The 21,996-nt window shown below is 43.2% G+C and overlaps 1 protein-coding gene across 9 annotated transcripts in view; it reads left to right on the top strand.

The window, feature by feature from the left end:
• The window catches only part of STXBP5L (syntaxin binding protein 5 like), a 779,311-nt gene that overhangs the window by 329,664 nt on the left and 427,651 nt on the right, over window positions 1-21,996 (top strand). For all 9 annotated transcript variants that reach the window (XM_029578338.1, XM_029578339.1, XM_029578335.1 and 6 more), the window contains one exon: window positions 18,336-18,414. In XM_029578338.1, coding sequence (XP_029434198.1) covers window positions 18,336-18,414 — 79 coding nt within the window. The remainder of the gene's footprint in view (window positions 1-18,335; window positions 18,415-21,996) is intronic.

Genomic DNA, 21,996 nt, shown 5'->3' with positions numbered 1-21,996 from the left:
CCTTAGCTGAGGAATCCTATTTTGTGTGACTGTTGTGCTTGTCTAAGGCGAAAGCAAAGTTGCTTACCTGTAACAGGTATGCAACATGGACAGCAGAACAAACAGCCATACAATCCCTCTCTCCTCCCCAGGAAGTGTTACAGATAAACAGCTTCACCATCTGTTGCCTCTAGGCTCCTTCCTAAGACCTCACACACTTGAAGTCTTCAATAAAAGATTGCCCTTGCGATTTAATTGTAGCTCTTGATCAACCACCATTAAAATCATTGGCAATTGCAGATCTAAAATTCACTTCTTAGAAAGTTTTGTTTTTAACAGCAGTTACTTCTGCCCGAAGAATAAGCAAATTACAAGCCCTGCTTTTGTCCTATCCGTTATTTTTTTCACAACAGAGTAATTTTGAACACTCCTCCTTAATTTCTCTCAAAGATAGCTTCCCAATTTCATTTAAATCAATCCATTGTATTACTAACATTTTTTTCCAAGACCTCTCTCACATAAGGGCAAGTAGTCTCTCCACACATTGGACTGCAGAAGACCATTAATTTTATATTTGGAAAGAACAAAATCCTAAATAAATTCTCACAACTGTTCATTTCTTTTATCCCAGTAAAGAGGGGGGTTTCAGTTACAAAGGACTCTTTCAACTTGGATCTCTGATTGCATCTCTTCTACTATCAGTCAAGTCAAAATCTTCAAGGTAAGGTGAAAGTCATCAGGTTAGGGCTACAGAAGCTTCCTCAGCACATTGTCACTCTGCTTCCATAGAAGATATCTGCAGAGCTGCTACTTGATCTTCAATTCATATGTTCACTGCTCATTACTGCCTAGAAAATGTTCCCAGCAAGACAGCAATTTTGGTTAAGCCGTTCTATGACACTTATTAAATTCTTTCAACTCTTCCCTTTATTCTCTTGTTTTAAATACAGGTGGCAAATGATCTGCTGAAATGCAGAACAACAAACCAATCATATACAGCTTTCAGCTTGGGAGTTCCCACTTGTGTGGTTGAATTTATGCTGCTTATCCACAGAGAAAGCTAAGTTGCTGAGCTGTAATGGGTGTTCTCCATAGACAGCAGGAAAAATTAGCCACACAATTCCTTTTGCTTCCTCTTAGAGTTGAAGGTGTAGCTTGATAGCAAGACTGATGAGACTTGCAGAAAAGGTAGTAGTCTTTCTGAACTCAGAGCATTTTCCATCTCATGCCATAAGATGATGTCACCAACTTATCCTTTCTATCACAAACACCTGTTACAGATGAGCAATTTAGCTTAATCTGAACAAGAAGGGAGGAAAGGGATCTTTCCTTTTGTGTTGAGAGACTGTGAAAACCTAGAACTGGGCAATCTCTTAAAGGATGACTTTAAAGGTCACATCTGGCAGGAAATAAGAATGTCCTGAAGGGCAGACTCTGTTGGATCTTTGGACAGGGAGTTGGTAAACATATTTCTTGAGTGAGGGACAGCCATGATAGATCTGTTTGACTTCTTTGAACAGAATGGGGGTCAGAAGACAGGATAGAATCAGATGCCTTTTCCCTAGATTGGGGAAAGGCTTACTTATGCATATCCCCAAATTCTTTTAATTGCATAAATCTCAGAAAGGCCTAGGGAATTATGATTCTTATGGCTCATTTTGGATCAAGATTTGGTTTCTCCTTTGGGAGATATCCATCAGAGAACCAGTTCTGATGAAGAATTCTCCAACCCTCATAAAGCAGAATTGGGAAATGTTACTTCACCCCAACACTTGATTTCTAGTCCTCATGGGCTGCATGTTGAAAGGGAAGTAATTTGTACTGTTAGATTTTCTAAAGGAGTATCTCTGATCCTTCTGACTTCTAGAAAAGATTCCACTAGAAGATCTTATGGTTTCAAATGAAGGAGGTTTGCCATCTGGTATGAGGGTAAGGTCATTGATCTCTTTTGTTGCTAAGCACAGAACTTGTTTGAATACTTTGCTGCATGTTTTGGAGTCTGGTCTAAAAACAAACTCTGTCAAGGTTCTCAGTGCAGTTGGCACTTATCACCATGTAGAAAGTAAACCCATTTCTGTACAGATTCATGTGGGGCTTGCTTGAAGTGAAGCCTTCAATTAAGCCTCTGCTGTGTTATAGGATTTCATTGTTTTCTAACCCAGTTGTTGCAAACTTCTTATGAGCCTGTGAACTCATGTGCACTAATGAACCTAGAAGGTCATATTTTTGTTTGTGATCAGCCTATAGAATTAGTATGCTGCAGGCCCAATTGACCTATCTATCTTATACAAAATGTCATCATGATTGGGTGGTTGTGTGCACACATTTATTTAAACCAATGTATAGTCTGCCAATCTGAAAATCTCAGCAGAATATAAATCTTAAGATTCTGCCTAAGGGTGGTATCAGATTTCCACTTTAACCAGTCAATCATCCTTCCAACATTTTCCCAGGCTACATGTTCAGAGATGAACAAGCCCTGCACTGTCTGGTCTAAAAAGAACTTCAATCTGGAGTGGTGTGAAGCCCACAAAACATTTTCCTAGTTGTTTTTTTGTTTGTTTTTGACTCAGAGACTTGGTATCACTGTAGCCAAATGAACAGAGATAGATATTAAAAAGCTATGTCTAGATATTTTTTGGAGTTAGTCAGTCTAAAGCCAAGAACTGAGTATTTCCCCCTACTGAGAAGATAAATTTTGTGTGCACAACTCGATTGCACAAAATGTATCCAGATAAACGGGCAATTCTTGGTCATTTCAGGGTTGGGACTGAACTTTAGCCAGTGAATACACATATTGAGCATGCCCAACTAAGCTAATGTATAGAAGATTAGTTGGATAAATAGCTGTCCTAAAGTTATCTAGGTAAAGTTTATTCAGATATTTTCAGCAGCAGACTTATCCACATAAGTCCTGCTGAATATCTGGATAATGCTACATGCATAACGTTACTTGGATAGCTTGCCTGCTTGTTGGTTCTCTGAATATCGAATGCTCACTGTTTAATTGAATAATAAATTGCATCTCCTCCTGTAATGCCCAGCAGGCCTAACTCTAGAAAGGTGCATATCCTGGGCCATAATGTGTAATCCATGGCAGTGTTGGTGGCCCATCACATATAAGCTTCCATGGTGGTGGTTTGCAAGGTTGCAATGTAGAGTTCAGGCTACACGTTCACAACACATTGTATGGATACTGACTCGTGATGTGACAGTAGGTTTGGTCACTGAATCCTGCCAGGTCGTTTGAGAGGTGGAACTTCATTCTCCTCAGTGCCTATTTTTATGTTTGGGTTGCCTTAAATCCACCATCTGAAAAATATTTCCAGATCTTTTTATTCAATTTTAAAGCACATAACAAGGCATAGCATATATTGTCTCCTATATATAGCATGCTTCAGTAACAGTTTTTTAAATTTATATTCAGCCTTTCATGATACTTCAAAGTAGATTACGTTCAGATACCATAGGATAGGGAAAAACAGAGGGCTTAAAATCTAAGACTGTAACTTTTAAACAACCACACAGGAATACATGTATGCGCGTATAGCGGCTCACGCAAATGGAGTGGCCATTTTATAATGTGTGCACGTATGATATAAAATCGGCTATACTTGCATACATGTGCATTCAATTTTGTATGGATGTGAGCTTGGGCACCAAAATGCCGGCTCTGTTGGGTAAGTGTGTGTGTGTGTGGGGGGGGGGGGGGGGGGGATTTTATTCAATATGCTCACCGATGCAATTACTAGTTTCCCTGGTCTGTTCCCAGTTTGCCTATGTAAAGGCTCCCGACTTTCTAACCTCCCTAATTAACCTTCCTCCTTTTTACCCTATTAGTCCTGTCCCTTCAAACCCCACAGACTAGTCTGACTTTTATTTTAAAACTTGCATGCCATCCGTAGCAGAAGTAAAGTTTCACTGTAGGGGACCCTGGCACACACTTGTGCGAGTAAATACTTATGCACATACTTCAGGTTATAGATCTGGAATGCCCATGCCCCGCCCAAACTCTGCCTACACCCCACCCCTTTTTTGTAAAAAATTTCTTGTGCATGTTCCTGGAGATACGTGTATAATCGCACGTTTTTAAAAAATTCACGCAGCATGTGCCGGCCAGACTTGTGCACGTATCTCCTGGCTTTGGCACGTAGGCCTTTTAAAATTCACCTCTAAATTTGTACCTAAGGCAGTGGAGGGATGGAGAAGGATGTTAAAACCAATTTTCTGCCCACCAGAAGGAGAGAGGAGGCTTTTTTTGGAAGTATTTTGGACTTTGCCACCTGAAGTCCAGCATTAGGGAGTACTGACTCAGATCTATCTACCAAGAGCCCACATTTTGGTCACCAAGGAGAGTGAGGTGTTTTTTTTCAGGTGTCCCCAACCTATAAGGACATTAACTCAGAAATAACTTTTAGAGGAACAGTTACTTTGGACTTATTATATTTGTACAGAGATTTTGACATTTGTAATTTGCAAATTGGACTTTGAGCAATTTTTCTTGGTTAAAATAAAGTTTAATTTTGAACACCAACATCTGTGTCAAGTCTGCTTCAACAAGGACGTGCCCTCAAGCTGTACATCTGAGCTGTGAGTACTAAGAGTAAGGTCTCGTTGTGAGCCTAGGACCACGAAGACTTGTCCTCCCCGTCGGAAGAACCCTGGTACCCCATTGGCCTACTGTGGATTTTTGGACTGTAATAGCAAGAGAGAAAGGAGATCCAGGAGAGACAGTGGGTCTGGGAACTGTTGTGTGCCCCTGCATTCTGGGAGGTCCCTGAAAAGGAGGTTACATATAAAACAAACTATTATGTACAATCTAAATAATATTCTGTTAATGCTAATACACGTTAAAGAAATTTTAGTAGAAAAGAAAAATTCATATAACCCAGAACAGTAAAGCATTTGTAACAAGTTCTCCAAACATCAACATCTCTGATTAATCATACTGATGGGTAACATGATCTTTTATGTGCTAGATCAGAAAATCTTTTCCCAGTTCTGTAACATTTTTTAATGTTCACATGCCACTAGGTAGCATTAGTGCCACTGTAGCAAAATTTCTCAGTTCTTTTCTTAGTGGAGTCTTTTTTGGACTTTCTTCCTCTTTATCATTTCTTGAGTTCCATAAATGCTTGTGCTTCTTCCTCCTCTTTGTTTTGTCTTGTTTAGACATTTTGGTGCTTCTATTTAGGGAGAGGGCATGATGGGGGATGGGAGGGAAGTATGCAGACTTTTCAGCCTCTTTCTCTGGCTTTAAATGCTTGCATTTTCTTAAATATTTCTTTTGCTCTGACTTTAATTATTTTCATGGATGAGTTGTTGCCCTGTTTGGATGACATCTTCAGGAACTACTTATGGTAAAAATATAGATGGACAGAAGAGGAACAAACCCTCACATAGAAATATAACTGCAGAAAAAGACCATACAACCTATCTAATCTGCCCATCTCTATTATAGTACCATTCCATCAGAGATCCCCTGTACTCATCCCATGCTTTCTTGAATTCAGGTACTGTTCTCATCTCCACCATGGAGAAGCTGTTCCATGCATTCCCCATCCTCTGTAAAGAAATATTTCCTTAGATTACTCTTTGAAGCCTTTTTAAATCCAGTCATCAGTTTCATATAATGGTTCAGTCTTTAGTTTTAATTCCTACGGACTACTGCAATTCCCTGTTTATTGGGCTCCCTATGAAAATTTTTAAGAGGGGATGAAGATTGTTCCAAAATGGAGCAGCAAGAATTATTTCAGGATGTAGGTTAAGGGAACATATTACACTGATACAAGCTGATTTGCATGGGCTTCTTGTTATGGTCACCGGCCGCGGTGGTCCGCGGCTGGGACCGACCATCATGGCCGCTGGTCGCGGCAGACCGCAACCAGGGCAAAAGCCTACCCGCGGTGTCAGACGGTCCTCTAGACTCCGGCGACCGCAGGCGGTCCTCTCCTGCACTTCTCTGGGCCGTTGCCGCTGACGGCATCTGGCCGCATGGCTTTCTCCTTGCCGGGTTGACTCTGCCCCCCTTGGGGTCTGATTAGGGCCGCACGCGCGGCTGCAGGCTGAATTTAAAGGAACCACGACAGGAAGTTGTCATGGTTCCCCCTTGGACTTCTTCCTCCTATTTGGGTATTTAAGGCAAGATCTGAGGAGCAGACCTTGCCTTGGTAATGAGGCTTCTGGTTATTTGGATTCAGTGCTGGTGTTCCTCGTTCCTGGTCTTCGTCCCGCTACTGTTCTCCTTCCTCGTTGGATTGATTCTTGGCTTCTGACCCTTGAACCAGCTGTCATTCTTCTCTTGGCTTGACCTTGGACCGGCTGCGAACTCTTCTCCTGGCTTACTCTTGGACTGGCTTCAGACCATTCTCCTGAATTGCTTCTAGAACGGATTCAACTCTTCTCCTGGCTTCGACCCTCGGAACGGCTCCTGACCACTCTTTGGCTTCTACTCCTGGACTGACTCGACCTGCTGGAGGCGCCAGCCATCTGGAATCCACAACCTGCAGGAGGCGCCTGTATCCAGACCAATCTTCAGTCTTCATGGAGTCTAGTCCCAGCGGCCGGGTACATATGGGCTTCTCCTGGGGGAACCACGAGCTTCCAGGGCGAAGTCTTCATTCAACTGCTGAACCTTCAAGCCTTGCCCTCTGACGGTAGGGACAAGAGAGGGTTGACTCTCTCTTTGGTAGCGCTACCTTTACCTCGGAACAGGGGTCCACCTCCAGATTCGTAACACTTCCATCCTGTTGTAGAGCTAAATTTAGAATTATCTTTCTTGAGTTTAAGGCCTTGCAGGTCAGGCTCCTGTGTGCCTTATGGGAAAATTACATAGATATGTTCCAGATAGACAATTGAGATCAGGTACTAAGGACTAGAGATGTGAATCGGAATCTGTTTGGTTCAGATTCAAATCATGCATTTTTTTTTCGTCCGGCCCGATCGGTTTTGTTTTTTTTTATCAGCTGCGCCCGATCCGATAAACAAAAAACCCACCCTGACCCTTTAAAACCACTCCCTTAGCCTCCACCACCCTCCCGACCCCCCCCCCCCCCAAAAAAAAAACGTTTTAAAATTACCTGGTGGTCCAGCGAGGGTCCCGGGAGCGATCTCCTGCTCTCGGGCCGTCGGCTGCCACTAATAAAAATGGCGCCGATGGCCCTTTGCCCTTACCATGTGACAGGGTAACTGTGCCATTGGCCGGCCCCTGTCACATGGTAGGAGCACTGGCGCCGGCCGTCCAGTGCTCTTACCATGTGACAGGGGCCGGGCAATGGCATGGTTACCCTGTCACATGGTAAGGGCAAAGGGCCATCGGAGCCATTTTTATTAGTGGCAGCCGATGGCCCGAGAGCGGGAGATCGCTCCCAGGGCCCACTGGACCACCAGGTAATTTTAAAACGTTTTTGGGGGGGGGGGGTCAGGAGGATGGTGAGGCTAAGGGAACGGTTTTAAAGGGTCGGGGTGGGTTTTTAGGTTGTGTCCTAACTCCCGTTAGTGTGCACTAACCCGATTAACGTTTTTTCTTGATAAATCGGTGGAATTTCTATTGTATTGCACTCTTTAACTATTAATGACGATTTAAAAAATATCAGACGATATTTTAAATCGTCAAAAAATGATTCACATCCCTACTATGGATCTTTTGTGTTTATGGGCTCAGGGCTTCCCTTCTAATGTGCCAATTTGCTGGAAAACCTTGCCAAAACTGAGTCTTGAGAAGCAACTGCTCACGTTTAGGAAGCTTTGAAAGCACATCTATTTCAATTGGCTTATTACTTTTAATTTTTTTTTTTTTTTTAGTGTTTTTCTGTTTTCTGTCATCATATGAGGATATTTTTATTGGGTGGGTCAAATTCTACTATTGTGTGGTAGTAGAGGAGAAGTTTATTTTTATAGTTTTATGTCTGGATATATGATCTACTTAAGGATGCCACCTCAAACTTTGAATGCCTGGCAGCAAATATTGTAGCTTTAGCTACAATGTCATAATGCCTCTATATCGCTCCATGGTGCGACCGCACCTTGAATTCTGTGTACAATTCTGGTTGCCGCATCTCAAAAAAGATATAGTTGCAATGGAGAAGGTACAGAGAAGGGCAACCAAAATGATAAAGGGGATGGAACAGCTCCTCTATGAGGAAAGGCTGAAGAGGTTAGGGCTGTTCAGCTTGGAGAAGAGACTGCTGAGGGGGGATATGATAGAGGTCTTTAAGATCATGAGAGGTCTTGAACGAGTAGATGTGAATCTGTTATTTACACTTTCGAATAATAGAAGGACTAGGGGGCATTCCATGAAGTTAGCAAGTAGCACATTTAAGACTAATCGGAGAAAATTCTTTTTCACTCAATGCACAATAAAGCTCTGGAATGTGTTGCCAGAGGATGTGGTTAGTGCAGTTAGTATAGCTAGGTTCAAAAAAGGTTTGGATAAGTTCTTGGAGGAGAAGTCCATTAACTGCTATTAATAAAGTTTACTTAGGGAATAGCCACAGCTATTAATTGCATCAGTAGCATGGGATCTTTTTAGTGTTTGGGTAATTGCAAAGTTCTTGTGGCCTGGCTTGTTGGAAACAGGATGCTGGGCTTGATGGACCCTTGGTCTGACCCAGCATGGCAATTTCTTATGTTCTTATGTTCTGTTGTAGCCTAAAAAAAGCCTCTCAAAACATCACTAAGTAGAAGAGCTCTTTCTACCGCTGGCCCTAAACTTTGGAACTCACTCCCTCCTGACCTTAGAATTGAACAATCGACACCCACCTTTAAAAAGAGACTCAAGACCTGGTTGTTCAACCAAGCATTCTCTTAATATCAATAACCAAGCTTTGAATCTCCATGACCGCCGACTTCAGTCTCAACAAAATCAGTACCAGCAATTATGTTCACTTTTCCTCAAAATATATTGTATTTAAATTATACTCTCCTTGTTCATTTAAGTTATTATTATTTATTTTTTCCAAGTTCAATTTACCTTGTTCATTGTAAGACATTATTCTATATACTGTCAATTCAATTGTTGTAATGTAAACCGAAATGATTAGTAACTCTGTTACCAGAACTTCGGTATATAAAACTGTTAAATAAATAAATAAAGTCAGAAAAAAATCTTTACAATTTATAGAGTTTGTTCTCTGAATAACACCTGATTTTCATCACTTATACGTTTTCTGTAGGATTGTGTCTGTCTCCCTTAAAAAGAACTTAACACACAATTGTGTTTGTTTGGGGTTTTTTTTCTTTTGTTTTTTTGGTGCTGTTTTCACAACAGACAATGGGTAGTTGTGTACATGTAATTTTTCTTGGAAAATGGCATCCACATACAATCCTCCCTGCTTGCTCCTTTTTGAAGGTGTGAATAAGCATGTAAATAAAGGTGAACAGATTAAAATAGTGAGTTTGGATTTTCAGAAGACATTTGATAAACGTCATCAGGAGAGTCTCATCAGAAAACTAAAAGTCATGGAATAGGAGGCAATGTCTTATTATATATTTTCTTATCTTTTAACCAATTTCCAGAATGAGACTAAATGGTCAGTTTTCCCAATGGAGAAAGATAAACAGTGCAGTGATCCAAGTATCTATATTGTGACCAGTGGTGTTTTAACATTAACAATCTGGAAAAGGGAGCAAAAAATGAATCAATCAGATTTGCAGATGACACAGAAATATTCAAAGTTGTTGGAACACAAGCAGGCTGTGAGGAAGTGCAAATGAGCCTTGCAAGACTAGGGAAGTAGGCATCTCCCAAAGAAAAAGAAAAAATACTAGGGACCAAAAAACCCCAGAAATAGAGAATAGAAACAGAAATGTAAATTTTCTGAAGTACTTGCTTGAACCTAAGAAGAAATGGAAAAAGCTGACTAGCCAGAGACAGAGAGCCGAAGGGGAGCTGTTGCACCTGCTGGAGACAGACGAATACTGAAGGGGTTAGTGTACAGGTTCTCCCCTTAAAGGGATATCCTCACAATTTTGGTCTGTCTCCACCTGCTGGACAGGGGACATAACCCACTGTCTGGACTGATCCTTGGTACTACAGGAACGAAAATTATCAGGTAAGAACTAATTTTCCTATGAAATTTAATGTAGGCAATTGCAAAGTGATGCACATAGGAAAAAATACTACTAATTACTGGTACACAATGCTGAAGTAACCACCAGGTAAAGGATCTTGGAATCATGGTGGACAATACATTGAAATTCTCAAAAAAGTAAATAGAATGTAAAAGGTGAGATTTAAAAGCTCTATGTATGCCAAAGCTGGGAGATATGCACGAGTCTCAGGCTGGTGTGTGCTGCACGGATTTTAAGAAGCATTCGAGTATGTGCGTATCTCCTAGTACATGCACACATCAATAAATTTAAAAAAAAAGGGGTGAGGTGTGGGCGTGATCTGGGCAGAGCATGGGCGGGACATAGACATTCCGGGAAGGTCGCTTGAAATGTGTGCATAAGCATTTATGCACACAACCTCATGCTGGGGTCCCCTACCATGTAACTTTACTTCTGCCATGGATGGCATGTAAATTTTAAAATAAAAATATGGCTAGTCAATGGGGTTTGAAGGGTCAGGAGTAATAGAGTAAAAGGGAGGAAGATTAATTAGGGGGCTTAAGAAGTCAGGAGCCTTATCTGGGCAAACTGGGAACGCGCTGGGGAAACTGATAATTGCATTGGCGCACATATCTAATAAAATCCCCCACTTACATGGTAGAGCCGGCATTTGCACACACAAGTGCACATCCATACAAAGTTGCATGCACATGTACGCGTATACAGCTGATTTAATATCATATGCGCGTATGTTATAACATGGCCGTGTCCATTTGTGCGAGCTGCCATTTGCACGTACATATGTGTCCGCGTGGCTGTTTAAAAGTTACCATTATTAGGAATTACTTGGAAAGGAATGAAGAATAAAACTGTTAATATAAAAATGCCCCTGTATAGGTCTATGGTGCAGTTCTGGTCACTGTATCTCAGATGTAGCAGAAATTAAAAAAAAAAAAAAAAGGCACAGAGAAGGGCAACAAAAATTAACAGTTCCTTTTATGAAGAAAGCCTCTTCAGCTTGGAGAAGAGATGACTGAGAGGGCGTATGATAGAGGCTTATAAAATACTGAGTAGAATGGAATAGGTAAATAGAGAACAGTTATTTACCCTTTCAAATAGTATCAAGCCTAGGGAAACACCTTATGAAACTAGCAGGTAACAGATTTAAAACAAATTGGAGAGAGGTTTTTTTTTTTACTTAATGCACAGTCAAGCTGTGGAATTTGTTGATGGGGATGTGGTCAAGGTATCTAATATAACTGGCTTTAAAAGGGGTATAGACTAATTCCTGGAGGAAAAGTCCACAAACAATTATTAGCCAGTCAGTTTCAGGGAAACCCAATGCTTATCTCTGGGAGTGAATAACACATAATTGGATCTATTCTTTGGGATCTGCTGGGTACTTCCTAATGACCTGGATTGTCCAGTGTCTAAGATGGATGCTGAGCTCGATGGACCTATGGTCTGACCCAGCATGGCACATCTTAATTTCTTCAGTGTGAATAATCCATGTACATACACTTCTGCTAGGGGAATGGATGTTCCGTGTTAAGAGGACAATAAGACTGCATATTCTGTTTTAGCTATGAAACCTTAATGGCCATATGGCATCAAAAACAAGATTACTTATTTTATTATTTTCAGAGCCTTATGGTTTTATGGCTAAAATGATTCTTGTAATCTTATTTCTTATTGCTACCAGGTATTTAATGTGGCTGCCTTTCCTGTTTTGAGCAGCCAACATGCTGTCGAGTGTCAGTTTTCCTTCCAGCATGTAATCTGAATTTCCCTGTACATACCAGGATCATTCCAGACGATGGGTTATGTTCCCTATCCAGCAGATGGAGTCAGAACAGATTTCTAGGAGGAGGTGCTACATTACCTCACTACCCACGTCACCATCCCCAGTATCTTTCTGACTCCAGCAGATGCGGGTGGGGGACTTAAGTTCTCCACAACTTTGTCTTAGTTATTACTGGTTTTTTCTCTCATTTTCTTTTAAGGGATCAAGTAAAAGGTTATATATTTATTGTGTTACTAATTTCTTTAATTGGAAAGTCAAAAAAAAAATAAAAATTTTTTTTTTCTTTCACAAAACTTACGGTTTGAGTGACGGTTTGTTACCTCACCGGGGCTTGTTTACAAGCCTTTTTCTCTTTCTTTCTTTCTTTTCTCTCGTCTTGTGTTCGGCTGGGGTAAGTGTTTTCTTTTTTATTAAATTCTAGGTTACTTCAGCGTATTCTTCGTCGAAATTTCGACCGCGGGTGCATGCTGGTGGTCCAGCCTCTCCCCATACTTCCCCCTCCTCCCTCCACAACGCTCTCTATTCGACCCGCGGTCCCGCGAAGTTCATTCCCCGGGGCCGCCGGCTGCCGGGAAGGAGATTCCCCGGCAGTCCTTCGGGTCGACAGGGGGGAGTTTTTCTTCACTTCTCGCAGCTTTTCTCAGCGCGAGGCAAATCTTGCCGCGCTTGTTCGCCCCTCCCTCTCTCCCCTCAGCGTTTTTTTCAATGCCGCGCTCGGCAGCTTGTGTGGCCTGCGGCCGGCAGGGAGTTAAAATCACCAGGGAGGGGCGTTGTTCGGACTGCCTCCCCGACGGGGAGACATGTCCTACTGAGGGGGACGCCGAGAGAACTTCTGACCGCGACTCAAGAAAACGACAGGCCCCGTTCCCGATCAGCACAGAAACGGCGGCCATTTTAATGTCAGACTCCGAAGCGGGGTTATCAGAGGAGGATTCTCCAATTATTCCACCACCTCCTTCGAGGAGTCAGCGGAACTTAGCAGATTCTGGACACCGGGAGGGTGAGGCCTCGGGGGCCCCTTCCGGAGGTTTCTCTGCTTTTTCTCCGGAGTTTATTGTTTTAAAGCACAAAGCTTTTCTTCATTTCAGGGATGCTTCTTCGGACATTCCTGGTCCCTCTCCTCCGAAGTTGGCTCGTTTAGGGGGTTCCCCCTCTCAAGGAACTTCTTCTCCTTCTGCTGTTCCATCTCAACCTTCCAAGGTTCCTCCAGCTCCGGTTGGGTGTCCAGGGGGTGACCCTTCGTTAGATCCTTCAGGCGATGACCCCACTCTGCTTTCCCATCTTGAGGGAGATGATCCAAGGATCCTACGCATTTTTCAATCGGAAGAATTAGAGGACTTGATCCCTCATATTCTGACGGAAATGGACATCGACCCTCCACCAGAGCCTGTTGGACCACAACCAAACGTTAGGAAGGGTGACCCTCTCCTTGCTGGTCTAAGACCTTTGGCCAAGGCTTTTCCAACTCATCCTTCTTTTCTCCAACTCATTTCCCGTGAGTGGGATACTCCTGAGGCCACCCTCAGAGTTAGTAGAGCTATGGAGAAGCTCTATCCACTCCCACAGGATTTTCTGGACATCCTCAAAGTTCCTGCCGTGGACTCGGCAGTATCAGCAGTGACCAAACACACTACCATACCGGTCACGGGAGGTACGGCTCTGAAAGACACTCAGGATAGAAAATTGGAAGTCTTTCTCAAAAGGATTTTTGAAGTTTCCGCACTAGGTATGCGAGCGTCCATTTGCAGTGCTCTTGCTCAGAGAGCAGGTCTGCGCTGGGTACAGCAGTTGCTTACCTCACAGGAGTTACCAGATGCTGAGGCCCTACAGGCGGATCGGCTGGAGGCCGTGATGGCATATGGGGCTGATGCCTTTTATGACCTTCTCAGAGTCCTCGCCCGTTCTATGGTAGCGGCAGTCTCAGCTCGACGCCTACTTTGGCTGCGAAACTGGTCTGCGGACGCATCCTCTAAAACGCGCCTAGGATCCCTTCCTTTCAAGGGTAAGTTTCTTTTTGGGGAAGATTTGGATCAGATCATTAAATCTTTGAATGAGAATTCAGTTCATAAGCTTCCAGAAGATCGTCCACGATCCTCAAGGTTTTCCTACTCTTCTTCCAGATCGCGATACAGGAATCAGCGGAGGACACGAAACACTCGTCAACAAGCTCCTCGGAATCCTTCCTCTCGTTCAGTCTCCTGGAACCGGCCCTTTCGAGGGCGCCGTCCCGGCAGGGAGGGTCAGGGACGGGGTTCCTCTAATTCCTCCTCCTTCAAGGCAAATCAATGATGCCAGTCGGACCCACGACCCGGTTCCCCGGCTGGGGGGCCGGATCTCTCTCTTTTACAGCGAGTGGGTCCAAATTACATCGGACCAGTGGGTCCTGGATATTCTAAAGAACGGCTACGCATTGGATTTTGTCCATCCTCCCAGAGACAGGTTCCTTTTCTCTCCTTGCGGATCCAGTTGCAAGCAAGAAGCTGTCGCTTCCACTCTCGACCGACTTTCCAGACTGGGAGCGATATCACCTGTTCCTCCCTACGATTGGGGTCGAGGTCATTACTCCATCTATTTTGTTGTCCCAAAGAAGGAGGGTACTTTTCGTCCCATCTTGGACCTCAAGATGGTGAACAGGTCTCTTCGAGTTCCCCGTTTTCGCATGGAGACTCTTCGATCAGTTCTAGCTGCGGTACATCGAGGAGAATTTCTAGCTTCCTTGGATCTCACCGAGGCCTACTTGCATATTCCTATTCTCAAGGATCATCACCGCTACCTAAGATTCAAGATCTTAGGTCAACATTTTCAGTTCCGAGCCTTACCTTTCGGTCTCGCGACGGCTCCACGGGTCTTTACGAAAATCATGGTAGTGGTGGCAGCTGCCTTGCGCAGGCAGGGCGTTCTGGTACACCCTTACCTAGACGATTGGCTCATACGTGCGAAGTCATGGGACCAGGGTTGCCGGATGGTCAGAATAGTGCTCCGCATGCTCCAGTCTCTCGGGTGGATTGTCAACTATGCCAAGAGTCACCTAGTTCCTTCCCAGTCCCTGGAATTTCTGGGGGCACATTTCGACACGAAACAGGGCATGGTATTCCTCAAGAAAGAAAGGGCTCAGTCCCTTCGCGATCAGGTTCTCCGATTCTTGGATCTTCGAGAACCCACAGCATGGGATTATCTTCAGCTCTTGGGCACGATGGCCTCCACTATCGATCTTGTCCCGTGGGCCTTTGCCCACCTCCGTCCTCTTCAGAGGTCTCTGCTCTCCAGATGGAAGCCGGCTTCACGAGATTACCAGATGGTACTCCCAATTTCGATGGCTACCGTCAACAGTCTTCACTGGTGGCTAGAATACCGAAACCTAGCTCAGGGAGTCTCTCTGGACATACCGGAGTGGATAGTGGTCACCACGGATGCCAGTCTATCAGGATGGGGAGCGGTCTGTCAGGAGAGCTCCCTACAAGGTCGATGGACGGTGGAACAAGCCCGCTGGCCCATCAACCGACTGGAGACCAGAGCGGTACGTCTGGCGTTAAAGGGGTTCCTTTCTCGGTTGCGTCACAGAGCGGTCAGGGTTCTTTCCGACAATGCGACTACAGTGTCCTACATCAACAGACAGGGAGGCACACGAAGTCTTCAAGTATCCTTGGAAGCGGACAAATTAATGCACTGGGCGGAAAGACATCTGTCGCGTCTGGCAGCCTCTCACATTGCGGGAGTAGACAATATACAGGCGGACTTCCTAAGTCGTCGACGCCTGGATCCCGGAGAATGGGAACTCTCGGGGGAGGCGATGGATTTGATAATCTCCCGATGGGGTCCTCCCCACCTGGATCTCATGGCCACAGCAAGCAATGCAAAGACTCCACGTTTCTTCAGTCGCAGAAGAGAACATGGCGCGGAAGGAATCGATGCTCTAGTTCTGCCTTGGCCGCGGAACATTCTACTTTATGTCTTCCCTCCGTGGCCTCTTGTAGGAAAAGTGGTTCGAAGAATCGAGAATCACCACGGTCCAGTGGTCCTCGTGGCACCGGAGTGGCCTCGCCGACCGTGGTTTGCGGATCTTCTTCTCCTGACCACGGAAGGCCCTTTACGTCTCAGCCACATTCCACGACTACTACGGCAGGGGCCCATATTTTTGGAGCAGGCCGATCGCTTCTGTCTAGCGGCCTGGCTTTTGAGAGGCGCAAACTGAGGCATAGAGGCTACCAGGAAGAGGTCATTTCGACTCTATTGCTTGCTCGTAAAAGATCTACTTCAGTTACTTATGTAAGAGTTTGGAAGGTATTCGAAAATTGGTGCGGGTCTCATGACATTCAGCCTACCAATGCGTCCGTATCGCAAATTCTCTCCTTCCTTCAGGAAGGACTAGATCTCGGTCTCGCTTATAACTCTCTACGAGTACAGGTCGCGGCTCTGGGCGCCCTCTTATATAGTGGTGAGGGATCGCGTCTCTCCTCTCATCCGGATGTGGGTCGTTTCCTTAGAGGAGTGCGTCACTTGAAACCTCCGTTACGTCCTCCTCCTTCCTGGAATCTGAACTTAGTTCTACGAGCACTTAGCGGTTCACCTTTTGAACCCTTAAGATTTTCCTCTCTTAAGGATCTGACTTTTAAAACTATTTTCTTGGTAGCAATCTGTTCAGCGCGACGCATTTCAGAACTACAGGCGCTATCCTGTCGAGAACCGTATCTCCGTTTTTCTGATGACGGAGTATCTCTCCGCACGGTTCCATCTTTTCTTCCTAAAGTGGTTTCGGCCTTCCACCTTAATCAGTCAGTTGAGTTGCCTTCCTTCAAATCAAACGAACCCAGGGATTTGCGTTTTCTGGATGTAAAGCGATGCCTGTTGCGTTACTTAGAAGTTACTAATGAGTTCCGTCTTTCCGACCATCTCTTCGTTCTCTGGTCGGGTCCCAGGAAGGGTCACATGGCATCCAAAACGTCTATCGCTCGCTGGCTGAAAGGGACGATTGCTTCGGCTTATATTGGTTCTGGTAAGCAACCTCCTTTAGGGGTTAAGGCACATTCTGTTCGTGCTCAGGCGGCGTCCTGGGCAGAGTCTAGCTCTGTTTCAGTCCAGGAGATTTGCAGAGCGGCGACGTGGAAGTCTCTCCATACTTTCGCAAGACATTATCGTCTGGATGTTTCCGCACCACCAGACGGTTCTTTTGGGGATCGAGTCATTCGAGCAGGGCTATCCACGGCCCGCCCATAGGAGGGAAGCTTGGGTACATCCCATCCTCTGGAATGATCCTGGTATGTACAGGGAAAAGAAAATTATTCCTTACCTGCTAATTTTCATTCCTGTAATACCATGGATCATTCCAGACACCCTCCCGTTATTAATTAGGGTGGGCTATCTCTGCTCTACTGTGCTCGTCTCATTTTTCTGCTTGTTTTAGCACTCAAAGTTGTTTTGTTCAATATTTATATGTTAGCAAGTTTTTCTGTGGAGGTTATTATTCTGGTTATTTAACATTTAATTAAAAAAAAAATAAAAAATTTTTTTTTGTTGTTTGTTTCAATACAGTTACTTGATCCCTCTCTTCCTCTTGGGCTTGGCTTTGCTAGGCTAGATACTGGGGATGGTGACGTGGGTAGTGAGGTAATGTAGCACCTCCTCCTAGAAATCTGTTCTGACTCCATCTGCTGGATAGGGAACATAACCCATCGTCTGGAATGATCCATGGTATTACAGGAATGAAAATTAGCAGGTAAGGAATAATTTTCTTATTGAGGTGAATGGTTTTTTTTTTAATTCTTTCTTATTTTATGTATTTTTATTATTATGGTAAATAGTTAACATGTTAATACTAATATCTTTCTTCTTGAGGATCACTTTTTAGTTCCAGTACTCTTAGGTTCAAAACTGTGAATTCATGGCATTGTCCTAAACAGGGGATAAATCAGGAATTTCATTTTATATTACAAGCAAAATAAGTTATTTAGGTAAAGATTAACAGAATTAAGAGGAACATCAGGATAGTTTTTATTTCACATTCTAGCTGAAGCGAGACAGATCCTTATTAATATCTGCAGTTTGGTTATATATTTTTGACCAGCTGATAAATGTGGAAACTCAAAGCTCAAGTGTTGTCCAAATTGGCCATTTTTCAACTTTAACTTCTGGCTACAGTCCCATGAAGTTGTTAACCCTAAATTTTATGTAAGATAAGTTAAAGCAAACTGGTTTACTAAAAATATCTAATTCACCCATTTCTTATAAAATAAAATACCGATTAAGAATTTGAAGAAGTAAGAGTTGTAGAACTGCACATATTGGACTCATAGTTACATGTAAAATAATAATGCTAAATGAACCATTTTTTGTGTAGGATAAATATGAAAATTGTAAAGAGATAACATTCTTAAACAACCTAGTATAATTTGTTTTGTTTAAAATGAAAACTTATAGCCACTATTTCACTTAGTAGTAAAGTTAATGTGCAGTTTTTTGGGTTTTGTGTTTTTTTTAACATGAAATATGTTTTTATTTTCCTTAGGCAAAAATCAAAGAGATGGGAAGAAACTTGAGTCATGTAAACCAATTCTTAAAGTAGAATACAAGACATGCAAGACCAGGTAAGGTACATATATATTACAACCTTCCCCCACCCCCACTCTAAAATATGCAAACTTAATTTACAATGTAACAGCAAAACTATGCATACTAAAGAGATTCCTTTTGTTTTCATCTTATTAGGCCATATTTTCCTACCTATCATTCAATTAATTTGAAATTGCTCCAGATAGCTGTTTAATCTGAGCTGTGGAAATATTTTCCTTTGAGCATGACAAAATAGAAGTTCCATATTTTGTTCAATATTAATGCCAAACTATTGTAAACTTGTCAAAATTCTGAAAATATATTCTCTTGAGAAATAACTTGCATACTGTAATAATGTTTAAGAGAATGTATCTATATTCTACTATTATGGTGTGAATTTAAAGGATCTATTGTAAGAGAAAAGATTAATAAGAGCCCACAGATGAGCCCTTTTACTAGGATTCCAAGATGATGGAAAAAAAAAAAATCAACAAAAACTTTATTGAGAATTCGATCAGACCCCTGTAGGCCACTACCAGACACATAGTGAATTCACTAATACATTTAAAGGAAGTTAGACACATTCCTACTCCCATAGCAACCTAAAACTTAACTAGGAACTGATCAAAATTGAGATGAAGGCAGCAGTCCAGCAGCAAGAGGGGGGGCTTCCCAGTCTTTTGCATCGAGTGTCACATGTATGATTTTTTACCCACCGGTGAGAAGTTGTACATGTGCATGCAATGCAAAGAGCTCCTGGCTCTCAGAGAACGAGTCCGATCTCTGGAGGCTAGAGTGGCAGACCTGGAGGAGCTGAAGCAGACAGAGAGGTATATAGATGAGACCTTCAGGGACATAGTAGTCAAGTCCCAACATCAGACTGGCAGCCCTGGTGCTGCCTTGGAGGAAGAAGGTCTCATAATGGGAGAGCACCAACCAGGTGTAGCAGGAAAGGATTCTGTAGCAAGGACCTGCTCTCTAGGTGATGCATTGTCCTTTCACACTGAGGATATCTCCCCAAGGCCTACTGCCCCGGAGGGAAGGGTTAGGTCGGCCGTCATAGCTGGTGATTCGATTATTAGGAATGTAGATAGCTGGGTGGCTGGTGGGCGTGAGGATCGCCTGGTAACATGCCTACCTGGTGCGAAGGTGGCGGACCTCACGCGTCACCTAGATAGGATTTTAGACAGTGCTGGGGAGGAGCCGGCTGTCGTGGTACACGTGGGCACCAACGACATAGGAAAATGTGGGAGGGAGGTTCTGGAAGCCAAATTTAGGCTCTTAGGTAGAAAGATTAAATCCAGAACCTCCAGGGTAGCATTCTCTGAAATGCTCCCTGTTCCACGCGCAGGTCACCAGAGGCAGGCAGAGCTCCGGAGTCTCAATGCGTGGATGAGACGATGGTGCATGGAAGAGGGATTCAGTTTTGTTAGGAACTGGGGAACCTTTTGGGGAAGGGGGAGTCTCTTCCGAAGGGATGGGCTCCACCTTAACCAGGGTGGAACCAGACTGCTGGCGCTAACCTTTAAAAAGGAGATAGAGCAGCTTTTAAACTAGAACAAAGGGGAAAGCCGACAGTCGCTCAGCAGCGCATGGTTCGGAGAGAGGTATCTTTAAAGGATACTAATGATGCATTAGAATTAGGGCATCCCGACAGTGAGGTTCCAATAATTAGAAAAGTAGTCCAAGTGCCTGTAACTAAAAACTCACCTGAGCAAAAAAATTCTAACTTATCCCTTTCAATTAAAAAGCAGAATAAAAATACAAACAAAAAACAAGCTTTGAAATGTTTGTATGCTAATGCCAGAAGTCTAAGAAGTAAGATGGGAGAATTAGAATGTATAGCAGTAAATAATGACATAGACTTAATTGGCATCTCAGAGACATGGTGGAAAGAGGATAACCAATGGGACAGTGCTATACCGGGGTACAAATTATATCGCAATGACAGAGAGGAGCACTCGGGAGGAGGTGTGGCGCTTTATGTCTGGGATGGCATAGAGTCCAACAGGATAAACATCCTGCATGAGACTAAATACAAAATTGAATCTTTATGGGTAGAAATCCCTTGTATGTCAGGGAAGACTACAGTGATAGGGGTATACTACCGTCCACCTGGTCAAGATGGTGAGATGGACAGTGAAATGCTAAGAGAAATTAGGGAAGCTAACCAAATTGGTAGTGCAGTAATAATGGGAGACTTCAATTACCCCAATATAGACTGGGTAAATGTATCATCGGGTCACACTAGAGAGATAACGTTCCTGGATGGAATAAATGATAGCTTTATGGAGCAATTGGTTCAGGAACCGACGAGAGAGGGAGCAATTTTAGAACTAATTCTCAGTGGAGCACAGGACTTGATGAGAGAGGTAACGGTGGTGGGGCCGCTTGGCAATAGTGATCATAATATGATCAAATTTGATTTAATGACTGGAAAAGGAACTGTGTGCAAATCCAAAGCTCCCGTGCTAAACTTTCAAAAGGGAAACTTTGATAAAATGAGAAAAATTGTTAGAAAAAAACTGAAAGGAGCAGCTACAAAAGTAAAAAATGTCAAAGAGGCGTGGTCATTGTTAAAAAATACCATTCTAGAAGCACAGTAAAGATGTATTCCACACATTAAGAAAGGTGGAAAGAAGGCAAAACAATTACCGGCATGGTTAAAAGGGGAGGTGAAAGAAGCTATTTTAGCCAAAAGATCTTCATTCAAAAATTGGAAGAAGGATCCAACAGAAGAAAATAGGATAAAGCATAAACATTGGCAAGTTAAATGTAAGACACTGATAAGACAGGCTAAGAGAGAATTTGAAAAGAAGTTGGCTGTAGAGGCAAAAACTCACAGTAAAAACTTTTTAAAATTTATCCGAAGCAGAAAGCCTGTGAGGGAGTCAGTTGGACCGTTAGATGATCGAGGGGTTAAAGGGGCACTTAGAGAAGATAAGGCCATCGCGGAAAGATTAAATGATTTCTTTGCTTCAGTGTTTACTGAAGAGGATGTTGGGGAGGTACCCGTAATGGAGAAGGTTTTCATGGGTAATGATTCAGATGGACTGAATCAAATCACGGTGAACCTAGAAGATGTGGTAGGCCTGATTGACAAACTGAAGAGTAGTAAATCACCTGGACCGGATGGTATACACCCCAGAGTTCTGAAGGAACTAAAAAATGAGATTTCAGACCTATTAGTAAAAATTTGTAACTTATCATTAAAATCATCCATTGTACCTGAAGACTGGAGGATAGCAAATGTAACCCCAATATTTAAAAAGGGCTCCAGGGGCGATCCGGGAAACTACAGACCGGTTAGCCTGACTTCAGTGCCAGGAAAAATAGTGGAAAGTGTTCTAAACATCAAAATCACAGAATGTATAGAAAGACATGGTTTAATGGAACAAAGTCAGCATGGCTTTACCCAGGGCAAGCCTTGCCTCACAAATCTGCTTTTTTGAAGGAGTTAATAAACATGTGGATAAAGGTGAACCGGAAGATATAGTATACTTGGATTTTCAGAAGGCGTTTGACAAAGTTCCTCATGAGAGGCTTCTAGGAAAAGTAAAAAGTCATGGGATAGGTGGCGATGTCCTTTCGTGGATTGCAAACTGGCTAAAAGACAG

The sequence above is a fragment of the Rhinatrema bivittatum genome, chromosome 15 (assembly GCF_901001135.1).
Source record: "Rhinatrema bivittatum chromosome 15, aRhiBiv1.1, whole genome shotgun sequence".
NCBI classification, from domain to species: Eukaryota; Metazoa; Chordata; class Amphibia; order Gymnophiona; family Rhinatrematidae; genus Rhinatrema; species Rhinatrema bivittatum.
This window is presented reverse-complemented; position numbering and strand designations above follow the sequence as displayed.